The 12,254-nt window shown below is 48.4% G+C and overlaps 1 protein-coding gene across 1 annotated transcript; it reads right to left on the reverse strand.

Moving 5' to 3' along the window:
* Positions 1–7,090: 7,090 nt before the first annotated feature.
* LOC309586227 (acrosin-like) lies at positions 7,091–9,660 on the reverse strand (the record flags this gene model as incomplete). Its single annotated transcript, XM_082302851.1, has 5 exons — positions 7,091–7,603; positions 8,071–8,216; positions 8,486–8,751; positions 9,066–9,308; positions 9,590–9,660. The coding sequence occupies 5 exons, from the start codon at positions 9,658–9,660 to the stop codon at positions 7,091–7,093; spliced, it is 1,239 nt and encodes a 412-aa protein (XP_082158977.1).
* Between the last annotated feature and the right edge of the window lie 2,594 nt (positions 9,661–12,254).

Here is a 12,254-nt window from a genome sequence, read left to right on the forward strand (position 1 = left end):
TAGCAAAGTTGCTAGTAGATCTTTTAGTATGCCTGGTGTTTCACACCTTGCACAGAAAATCTGTCCTTGGGTTGAGTTTTTTATCTGCCTTCAGTTTCTTTTTGTTCTTATGTCCCTTTCATTGATCTAATTTTAAAATTGTTGTTGTGGTTTTGAGGCTATTCATGCTTTGCTAGCAGCTTGAGGTACTGCCTGCTTGGGTATGTTGTGAGCCCTGCAAGGCTGAACAGCCACAGTAAAGTGGGAAGTATCCCTTAGCCTCCAGGATATGTAGATGTGGCACTTAGGGACAAGACTTAGTGATGGACCTGGCAGTGTTAGGTTTACAGTTGCACTTGATGATCTTAAAGGTCTTTTCCAACCTAAATGATTCCATAATTCTGTGATGTGCTTGCTTCAGCTTTTTCAGTTGGTTTTTCTCCCACCAGGAGCACTAGAAGCCTTCTTTCTCCCAAATGAAAGCTAAAGTCACCCATGAGTTTGTTAGGTGGGTGACTTAATAAACCCCTGCAACAAGAGGAGACTTGCCATGATTTAGTGCCTGCTGCTGGCATTGAGGTTTGTACAAGCAGGACTGTGAAATCCAAGGGCTCAGTGCTGCCTGCACCGAGGTGAACAAGATCCTTAAGGGCACTTCAATTTCCAGACAGCAGAAGCTTTATCCCCTTGTAGGACTCTGAGACTAATTTTTGCATTTTACACTTCCTGAAGGAGACTGGGAATTTTACAAGATGAAGAGCTGCTGCCTCTTTAGTGAGTTTTCACTCAAGCCTTCCATTTGTTTCAGTGGGCCGTAGACATACATATTTATCCCACCTCGTTTAACTGTGCTCCAATGCCAGTTTGTACCAGTCTTTTATTCTGAGGTAAATTTTAATTGCAGATGTAAAATAGCTTGAAGGACTGAGTCGAATAATTTCTTCTCATAAACCAGGCAAATAAACACCCATCGGGTAGCTGAGCTGTTGCTGAACCATAACTACCTTTCAACATCACAAAGGCACACGGCGGCTCGCAGTGTCGTGGTTTGATTGATAGGGACGGGGATGCTGATGAAGAGGTTTGCCTGCTGCGCAGCTGAGCCCTATGGAAATGATCCCTCTAGTGGGCACTCGGAAAATTAACTGGTAGTGCTGCTTGGCACTGCGGGGAGCTTAAAGGGGGAGTGAATGAATGAAAAAGTTGCCCAACGTTAAGGAAAAAAACCCCAAACAATAAAAGAGGCAGCCATATTTTCTTAAGCTTTACCACTGAAATAAGATTTTAAGGTAGTTGTTTATGAGAAGTGGTAAACATCACCAAAATGCTCATTCAGTGACTTTTACAAAACCCTTTAAAACAGTTTTATTTAGATTTTTTTTTTCATTGAAATAATGAGTGTTTTTTTTTTTTTTTTTTAGTGTGTTGTCATCTCCTTGAGAGAGAAAAGCTATAAATTATTTATAAAGTACTTTCTGAATGATGGGGGGGGGGGGGGGGGGGGGAAGAGGGGGAAGGGGGAGGTGGGAAACCTGTTGTGATTTCTTCCTTAAGGTGAAAGCATGAAGTCTTTTTATGGAAACAACTTTTTAATATTTCAAGAGATTTCAAAAATATTTCCAAGAGATTCAAGCAATTTCCAACCAGGAAACAAAGCCAGGATTTGTGCTCTCATTGCAGGCACTACGTGCTTCTGGTCCATCATATGCCTCTCGTCACTGTCATTACTCATAGCACCTCTTGTTAAGAGGAGGGCATAAAACATCGGGCTTGCTGGCCCCCCTAACACTGAGGTGTGCCCTGCCTGGGCATGGAATGTATGACATCCCTGGTCAGTGTCTCAGGGAGGTCTCAGGCGTCTGTTATCTTTAGCTGCCTTGAGGAAATAATTTGTAGCGAACATTTTCTTGTTGCTGTTACTGTGACAAACCTGCGCAGGGCAGCCCTGTGCCAGCCCTGGTGCTGTATAGCTCCACGCTTGCCTGAAGGATCAACAGTGTAACCCTGTGTTGCACCAAGTGTTTCCTTGTGTAAGGATAAGTCTGTCAGCTTTTGGATAAACATCCAGGTGACCCTATGCCAGCACTGGATCACAGCTCCTGTTCCCAGCCCCTCGTTCTGCTCACTGGAAGAACGGATGGCTGTAGATAGGAGTTATGCTACCAACATCTGGTTTCTTTTGGGTTTGTCCTCTATCTCCTTTCAACATCTCCTATGTCTAACTCCAGTGCTTCCCTTCCCAGGTCCTCCGTCCCACAGCTGCTCTGTGCCTCCCACTCACTGGGGTGTCCTAAGCAAACAGTGGAGCCTGCTCTGCCAGGTGAGTCACAAACCCACTGTTTTCCTGACCTGATGCAAATTCCTGCCTCAACCCAGCTGGGTGCCTGGCCAAGGGCAGACCTCTTGACCTGTGCTTCTCTGAGCCACATCACTAACAGCTATTTTCAACTGAGAATTTAAAATGTTTTTATCCTCAAACATCTCTGCTTTCAGATTTGAGATGTAAGAAGGAGGTGTTTGTGCACCAGTCAGGTACTCAGTGGCAATTTCATTCCCCTATGTGTGGCTACACAGAAGGTGTGTGCTGATAAGTTGTGCCACTCATGAATCATGCTTGTCCATGCTGCTGCTCCATGAAGCTTTGGTAGAAGAGATCAATTTATGGAACTATATGGAAGCTTCCATGTATAAGCCAAAAAATATTTTTATTCTCCAGATATGCTCTTGTGCTCTCTCACTGGATGGTGTCTCATTTGGGCCCTAACATAGAAATGCTCTTGCTTTTATATTCCCAAAATAGAAGTTCTCAATGAAAACTGACGTGTACTTGGGGGGCAGGCAGAAAAAATAAAAGAGATGGAGGCAGAAAAGAAAGACAGTATGTTGTACCTTGACACCAGCCTGAGGCTCTGTGGTGACTTGATGTCATTGCAAAGCCTTGTGTTTCCTGAAATTTTAAAGCAATTTCAGAGAGAGATCAGCGTGGTTTTAAGTAAGAGCGGAACAGTTCTACTCTTGTGGGAAGCATGCAGAGTTCCACTCCTATGCATTGAATATTAAATGCTTCAGAATAGAGATGTTTGAAGCTCTGACAACAGTTGTAACTTCCCTTGATGTCATACATAAAGCTAATATCTTGTGGCATTTTAGTTTGGGTTACAATCACGCCTGAGCTAAAGGAATTTGGCATGTTTGTGATTATGGAGTCACTGAAATGTATGGCATGAACTCTTTGTGGTTATTAATCACAGGATAAATGTTTGGATCACTTATTTAAACCACTACTGCATTAGAGAAAAGTGTTTGTGGAAAAATGCTTGTTTTGCAAAGAGCTACTAAAGTATTCTGTCAAGTTCTGACTTCAACACACTGGTAAGAGTACAGTTCCAGTGAGCAATGGAGTTCCCCACTCTCTTGTCTTTGTAGAGAGGATGTTTTTTTTAGATTTGGGATTTTTTCCTCTCCCAATCTGTTTTTCCAAGGTGCAATGGAAACCAAGGGCTTCTTATGACTGTTTTAACTGTACTTAATTGGAACCATTTTTGCAGACATTATGCTGAATTCAGCTTCTCATAAAAATCCTGTAGAGGATATTCCATGCCACAGACAGCAAAACAGTGTGAGTTCAGGCAGCAGTGTCTTATAGTCAGGCAGGATAACAACTGACCTCCTCCCTTCATCTCTGGCCAGGGGCATCTTGCAGTGATTCTTTCAAGCAGAACGTGGCTTGCAGGTGGAACATGTTGGTTTTGTAGAGATTGCTCTGTCATGTGTGGAGACTTTACTGTTTTGCTGCATGTTGTTTTTCTATTAACAAATGTGCAAGTTTAGTAGCAACTTTTTACTGGAAGGAACTGTATCAGGTTCTTACAGAATTTATTTGCACAAGTGGGTTTTGTGTTTGGGACTCAAATTCAGGGAAATGAAAGCCTAATGTCCTGTCTTGAACAAGTAAAATGAAAACCAGTAAAGTTTGCAATGCATTGCCTGTTTATCTGAAGACTTGTAAAATTGACTTCTATACAATCTATTTTTGCAAACTTCAGTGGCCTTCCAGTACCTGAAGGGAGACTATAAGAAGGATGGAGAGAGATTATTTGCAAGAGAATGTAGTGACAGAACAAGGGGGAATGACTACAAACTAAAAGAGAGTAATTTTAAATTAGATATTAAGAAGAAATTCTTTACTGTGAAGGTGGTGAGGCACCCTGGAACAGCTTTTCAAGAGAAGTTGTGGATGCCCCATCCCTGGAAGTGTTCAAGACTAGGTCGGATGGGGCTCTGAACAACCTAGTCTAGTGGAAGGTGTCCCTGCCCATGGCAGGGGTTGGAACAAGATGATCTTGAAAGTTCCTTCCAACCCAAACCATTCTAGGATAGATTACCCTTATATGATATGCAGCCCTAAGTAATCAGCGTTAATATGTTAATTAATGTAATGACATGTTTGTGCTGAGGAATAGGTTATATGGGCTAATGATGCCCAAACTCTGTTCTTTGATTGTTTTGAATTGTATACAGTGAAGAGGAAGTGAAAGCAATTTATGCGATTATGTGGATGGTGTAAACGATCAGAACTGACAGACCATGATTTCGAGGGAGTGCTGTTATGTGCTGCAAATACTCTTAGGCAGGCAGTCGACTCCAGTGACCCAAAGATCCCACAGACCAACTCAAAATACATCACCCACAGGGTTTTCCTGTGGTTGAGAGTTTTTGTTGGGTTACTGTTTTTATTATTTTTTTAATGATAGGTTATACCCTGGCAGAACTAGGGGTGCAGTGTAACCTTGTAATTGGCAATCACAAAACTCTGCCCTACTTTCTGAACTGTCAACAACGTACTCATCAAATGCTCCCAAGGTTGCCAAAAAGTGGAGTTGATGTGGGGATTTTTGAAGCACTGGTGAAATTTTGGTTCCAAGTACAAAAATCAGCTTAGTTCCACATTTATATATATATATATATATATATATATATATATATATATGAATTCCTGGTAAATATTTTCAATGAGCAAGAGTGTTGCTTTGCAGGGTTGAGGATGAAAAGTTGCAATGCACTTCTGAGCACAGGTGACAATCTAGTCTTTGAAGGTTTCATTGCACTCAGATGACCAGAGTATTGGAAGAACCAGATTTGCAAATATCAGGCTCAAGACAGGGCAGTTTAGCAGAGCAGCCTTGTGGGTAGCTGGAAGAACTCCAGGGAACAGACTCAATTTGGGCTAAGTGTTAGTTGAGTAAGGCATGACTAATAAGATTTTTTTAACAAAGCATTTTTAGAATCTATTGAAAACATCTATTTCTCTTGAAGAAAATCAAACATTAACAAGTTTTTCCACTAATTATAAAATAAAACTCATGGTCTCACATTTAGCTTGTGTGGTGGGGAAACTGCCTACAGTTCACTTTGGAAACCTTTCTAGGATTTAATAATCATCAGTGAATTGCACTACTTAAGTCATTAAGCATTCAGCTGTTCTGCCATCTCGATGTACAACTGGGTGTCTGCTTTTCATGTCAGCTGGGGTTAGAATGCTGGAAAGCAGAATACTGAATTAATTGAAGAATTAGCATAGATTAAATTGCACTTGTGTGAATTGTAAGTGATTTGGATGAGAAGCTGGAAGTGTTTACTGGGGGATGCAGGAGTGTGGGGAGTGGGCAAGGGCTTTAAATGCATGGGAGCAGGAGAATGCTTTGGGTTGTGTTACTTCTTGAGATGGAGAACAGGTGGAATTTGTGCCATGGCATGAATAATACACGACATAATATTTTTTTTTCCTTTTCCTTCAGTGGCTTTGTGTTTTGGTGCTAGGCATAATGCAAAGGGTGACTTTCACTGAGTACAAGTGTGTTTTAGCTGGCTATTGATTAAGGGTGTAACAGTATTGGTTTACTTGGTTTAGACTTAGTAGGTTCTGTAGGTATAGGGCCAGGGGGAATGGTTTTAAATGGAAACTGTAGATTCAGAGCATATATAAGGATGAGATTCTTCACGGTGAGAATGATGAGGCACTGGAACAGGTTGCCCAGAGAAGCTGTGGATGTACCATCCCTGACTGGGCAAAGTGGAGAAAAGCACTGAGCCAGGCAGGTGAGGGGCCACTGGAGGTGTGGGACTGCCACCTCTGGTACTGCGGGAAGAGGAAGGGCTCGGCCCAGAGCTGGGGTCTGATCTGAGGGAAGCTGGGGTGACCACACCGGTACCGGGTGGGAAGGGCTGTCTGGGTGAGAGATAAAGAGGTAGGGCTGGTGCTTAGGCTGGCTGCAACCAGCTTGGTTGTGAGAGCCTTCGGCTTCCATCATCCCCAAACGACCACGAGGTGTGGAGACTTGGGTTTGCTTATGCTTGATGAATGTCACAGCTCAAGGTGTGCTCCATGTGTGGGATTTTTAATTCCCTCCCTTAACATTTCCTCTTTTTATTAGGATTTTTAGAGAACAAAGGGCATTTCAGGAACAAGTGAGATGTGAAAATTGGCCCAGATAAATGAAAAAATACAAGTAATAGCACTGGTATCTGCACTGCAAAGCACAATGCCTATTTTGCCACTGAGGAGAGGGGGAAATGACAAGGAGGGAGCAGTAGCAGTGTTGTAAAAAAGCAACACTCTTCTCACAAATGGTTAATATGGGAGGCATTTATCTTGAGTACGGTGAGGCAGTATAATGTCTTGTAGGAGTTTTCAACAAATAGTGGAGCCTTAGCAAAAGTATTTTCCTATCCCCTTGCTAGGCTTGATGTACCAGGTTCCTGCAGCCCATGGTGGCTGAGAGCACTCTCCTCTCTACCCAGGCACTTGGGAGCTCTTTGGAGCCACTCTGTCCCTTTGTGCCCAATGGCTCCTTCTGCAGGTGCTGAGCGTGGCAGTCCTTGCCTTGCCCAGGAGTTGGAATTGCACTGAAAAGCTGATTCACTTTGAGCATAGTAATTTTATTTCAACAACTAAATCAACTCCAGTGTTTGCACTCACACAGGAGAGGATTGTGGTCAGGACAGAGCAGGTTTATGACACTGAGGATGCCTTTGGATCAGCAGGCATTGCCCCAGCAGCAAATGGTTGCAGTGCACTCCAGTGTGCCCTGGATCCTGTCTGTCCTGTTGCTCAAGCTGTGTTTTGTCCAAGGACCTGATGAAGGAGCTTCTTCACCTTAGTAAAAAACTCTACCAGCTTGTTGAGTGGAAATGGGCAGGAACTAACCTCACCCAATGGTGTTGGTTTTGGCCATGGCATAGGAGTGGGGGGTGCTGTAGGCCACGGCTTTTGAGAGGGGATTACTGTTGGCCATGGCTTATGAGTGGGAGGTCGTGTTGGCCATGGCTTATGAGTGGGGGGTAGTGCTGGCCAAGGCATTTGAGTTGGGGGTCGTGTCGGCCGTGGCTTCTGAGTTGGTAGGTGGGCGGTCATAAAATGACTCCAGGCTTGTGATGTTGGAGAAGCCCTTCCAGCTGTGTTTGCACCCATCTGGACCAGGATCCAGTTGTAGAAGTGCTGAGTGGAGGTGTAGACTCCGGGCTGCTGTGGTCTGGCGCAGCCTCTTCCCCAGCTGGTCACTCCAATGACCCACCAGTAGTCAGCGTTGTTGTCTTGGCACATGAGAGGACCACCGCTGTCACCCTGCAGGGGAGCAGACAGGATTAAGGTGGTGTTGGGTGGTCCCTGTCAGCACTGGGGCTGTCTCCGTGTCTCCCACAGTGCCTGTGCCAGAGCTGCATTCCGGGCAGAGCAAGGCTCTGCTCATCAGGGGCTGGAGCATCCAGAAACCCATCTGCAAGAGGCTTGCTGTCCTGTAAGGGTAGTGCTCTCTGTCCTCTCTGCACAGGGCTCCTGGATGTGCAGAGGATGGATATTTGGCACCTGGATCTCTGGGTTGCCAAGAACAGTAGTTGGGCTTTCTGGCACAAGGGGGCCCTGGGCAAGCAGGTGTGGCTGGGGAGTGTGCGGGAAGCCCCCACAGCGGTGGGGAGCCGGGGCTGGGAGGGCGACTGAGTGGCCGGGCAGAGCAGGCCCTGGGCTGTGTTGGGGTGGTGCTGCCCGGGCTGCCCGCGCTGCTGGGGGCTGAGTGGCTCGTGGCCCGCTCCTACCTGGCAGGTGTCGATGGTGCCCTGTGGGTAACCAGCACACAGGTTGTAGGGGTGGATGTCGCCTGCGTACCAGCCGCTGCTGTTGCAGAGTTTGGTACTGATGAGCTGGACCTTGGCCTCCTGCAGGTGATCGCTTGATTTTTGAGCTGTGAGCAGAGAAAGGAATAAGCCTTAAGCACCTCCTTGTCCATTGTCCTCTCCTGACTTTGAAGGGGGCCTGTTCCTTAGGGCTTGTCTTTGCCTCTGCAGAGGCACTGGGGTGCTGTGTCTCTGCTGCCTGCCTTTGAGGACCAGAGCAGGTCCATCTCTGCAGAGGCGTACGTCCCACAGCCTGACTTTGGCCTCTGCTGTGGGGAAGCCCAAGCTGTGTCCCCAGTGTGCTGAGCTGGCTCAGGAGTCTCTCTTGGGAACTCACCTCCTTCAGTGGTTGAACCCCAGCCAGCAACCCAGCAGTTCTGCAGCTCTGACACTCTCAGCGTGGCGTCAGGCACACAGGCCAGCTGGATGTAGGGGCTGCACTGGACAGGATGGTCCAATTCCAGCAGGGCAATGTCGTAGCTCATGTCACCATGATTGTAGTACTGGTGCATCACCACTTGCTTGATACTGCGCATTTGTGCACCAGGGCCTGGCTGAGTCAACTGGGTGGCTCCGATCAGCACGTACATCATGCTGATGTTACTGGAAGGCAGATGGAGAGAGGGCTGAGAGGGAGCAGAGCCATGCACCACAGCAGCCCAGCAGCTGCCAGATCTCTGCGTGCCATGGCAAAGAGGAAGCAGTGCTCTGGCAGGAGTGAGTGCCCTCCCACGCCTTAGGGTGGGGGAATGTTGATCTGTAGGCTGCTAGGAAGCCTTGGCATCAGCCCAGGCTTCTCTTCAGCAGTGTGGCAGCTGGGCTGACTGAGAGGAAAGGGGTTGGGAGTAGCAGGTGGTGCTGCCAACAGGGCACCTGCTGGTGGTGTGGGGATGTCCCCATTCCCTGCCCCTTCTTACGTGATGTCGTCGAAGCAGTGGGCTGCTGTGAGGACCCACTGAGTGGTGATGAGGGAACCTCCACACTGATGGCCCAGGTCTGGCATCCATGGATGCTGGATGCTGACCATCCAGGGCCAGGCTCCTGGCAGGGCACCTGTGCCACCCACGATGCGTGTCATGCCATAGTCATAAGCGACATTGCCGTAGTAATAAGTCATGAGGCCATAGTCAGATACCACAGCTCGGAGTCCGCAGGTCCCTCTGCAAGCAGAAAGTCATTTCCATGGTGCTCCATGGCCTGCTGTGGCTCAGGCTGAAGCTCAGCCCTCTGCCCTCCCCACAAGGGCTTGCAGGCACAGCAGCCCAGGGAAGCCCATGGGGTGTGCGTCTGTCCGTGCCAGCACCTGGCTGCTGGCAAGGAGCTGAGGCTTCCCCATGGCGGGTGGGAAGCTGTGGCCCGGCCATGGGGGACAGGCAGGGCCCCCTCCAGGGAAGGCCCCAAGTGTTGGCCTGGCTCCCTGCCAGGGCCCGGGGCCACTTACCCACAGTTGTCCCATGTGCCGTGCGCCAGCCCGGCAGCGGTCAGCAGGACGAGGAGGCCGAGCCAATTCATGGCTGCCAGAGGCACGTGTCAGCTGCAAGCACTGAGGGATCCGGGCAGCAGCACAGCCACAGCCGCAGTGCCCGCAGCAGCCGCGCTGCCCGTGGTGCCCTCGGCCCTGGGGCTGATGTCACAGAGGGGTGGGTTCCGTGTCCTGGCCACTGCGGCCTGTGGCCCGGGGGCCACTGGGGGAGGGGCAACATGGAATGGAGGAGCCATAGAATGGTTTGCACTGGAAGGCACCTTGGAGATCATCCAGCTCTGACCCCCTGCCATGGGCAGGGAGGGATAGCTTCCACTAGACCCAGTTGCCCACAGTGTGCACAGCCTGGCTCAGAAGCTGTCCTTGAACACTTTGATGGATTGGGCATTGAAATACTAAGTCCTGGTCAACAGGCCCTGACCAAGGCTGGAGCAACTGGCCGTGACCAAAAGTCAGCCTCTACATGGGCTTTCCAGCCAAATGTTATCTAAATCTGCTCACTGGAGAATCGTGGATTTATCTTTCCATATTTAGAAACTGGACAAGGCCACATCCGGCCTTGTGTTGGGGGTGTAGGATCACAGACAACTCCCTTGGTTCCTTCTGAAGCCCTCCCAGGCCTCAGGAGCATCCCAATAGACTAATGAAACCAGATGTTCCTGTACACAGAAGTTTTGGTATCTTGTTTATTCAACAGTGTAAAAACTGGACCCTCTCACAGCGCGGTCAGAAGCCTCGTTGCCTGTAGGTGGAGGCACCTGCAGGATTTCCCAGTTGCCAGGAGTGGTTCCCCAGTCCTTCACTGTGACAGTGGCTTCCCCCAGTTGATGGGCAGACCTGGATGATGGTCAAGGGTTAGGGTAACTGGTGATGTGTCTTCCTTCATCACTGTAGGCAGTCTTTTGTAGTAATGATTACATGCATTGCTTAGCTTATCCTTTTGTCAATGTTTGCTGATGATTTGATGTACTGCTCACCTATCCTTTTGCAATTCTTTGCAGTTTTGAATTATAGGAAATGACACTCCTGAAGTTGGTGTCTGTGTCTTCTGTGCTGACCCTGCCTACATGAAAAACAGGCATCCACACTGCTCTGGGAAACCCATGCCAGTGTCTCAACAGCGTCACCGTCAGGAATTCCTTCCCAGTATCTCATCACAAGCTACCCTCTGTCACTGCCAAGCCACTGCCCCATGTCCTATCAGTGCCTGCCCTTGGAAGAAGGCTCTCTGCAGCTTTCTTTAGGCCCCTCTTCTTGCAGGATGAGGCTGGGCAGTCCCCGGGGCAGGCAGCTGCTGAGGAATCCATTTGGGGCAGGGAGCTGGGTGAGCAGCTGCAGTGCCAGCTGCAGATTGAGCTCTGGCTGGGGGAGCCCGGGACCAGGGGCCGTGAGCTGCCCAGCCTTTGCATAACCGAGGGCACGGGGAGCTGAGGTGCCGGCCAGGGATTTGAATGGACACGGAGAGCTGCAGCAGGAGTTGGTGGCTCTTTATGGAATGAGACATCTGTGAGTCTGCTGGGGGAATCCCGGGGCTGAACGGGTACGGAAACCCGCTCTGACTGGGTGAGAGTGGAGTGTGTAGGGAATCAAATGGGGCACTCATTGGCTCGCTGGAGCCAGCCGTGCCTCCAGAATGGTCACACAGGGGAGAGGAGTTCCCTCAGCACTTTGGCAGCCCAGATGGGACACAAGAGCAGGACTGCTGGAGCCTCCCTCTTCCAAACATCCAACTGCTGGAAGCAGGTGAGTTCTCCTGGGATCTTTAGAGCAGGAAGGAGCCACAGAGGGAGTGTTACAATTCCGTGTGCAGAGTCTGTGTAAATTATAAGGGTGGATTTGAGCCTCTCTATTTGTGTGGCTGTCAAAGACTGGATAAGATTGATGTCTTGAGATATTTTGGAATGCTTGGGATGCCTCTGTGTGTGTGTGTGTGTGGTGGGATGTGGGGCAGATCAGGCCTTGTGTAGGCGAGGATGTGCTCTGCTCCAGCCCCAGAGCCTGAATCCCAGGCTGGCAGAGCTGTCAGTCAATCACACTCCAGAGGCTTTGCTAACCCAGCTCCTGTGTGGCCAGGTGACTGGAAGTCCAACCTAGGGGCAGGGCCCATGGAGGCTCTGGGGCTTAAAAGCCCCACTGAGGGAAGCACGAGAGCCTGGATCCTATCAGCTTCTTGGAGTTTCTATCCCATCCACACTGGAACCCAGGAGTTGGTAGCTCCAACTCTATGTGTGTTTTTCTATATCTTTTCTGTCTTTCTCTCCTTCTTCTAATTCTTTTTTTGTGGAACCTTTTGGGTAAGATAACACTGAACTGTTTTAAAGGTTTCTAGGTAAAATGAGCTATGATAAGTGTTTTATGTCGAATTGGATGCTGTATTGAATCCTTTGCCAAAATTCATTGTTTTTCTGTATTTTGTTGGTAAATTTTTGTGTGATTTTGACCTCTTGAGATAATGTGGTTGGTATTTCTCCCATGCACTGACCCAAAGTCAAGGAACCTCAGGTCACCCCCTAGCATTTGAATGTTGTAGGGTGTTACAGTGCCCTTTGGTGCATATTTGGTGACATCACTGGTAGCGTGTGGAGCATGGGTGTGCAGCATGATCAGCATAAGGTGGCCACAG

Source organism: Coloeus monedula, assembly GCF_965178545.1.
Source record: "Coloeus monedula genome assembly, chromosome: 2".
In the NCBI taxonomy this organism is placed as follows: domain Eukaryota; kingdom Metazoa; phylum Chordata; class Aves; order Passeriformes; family Corvidae; genus Coloeus; species Coloeus monedula.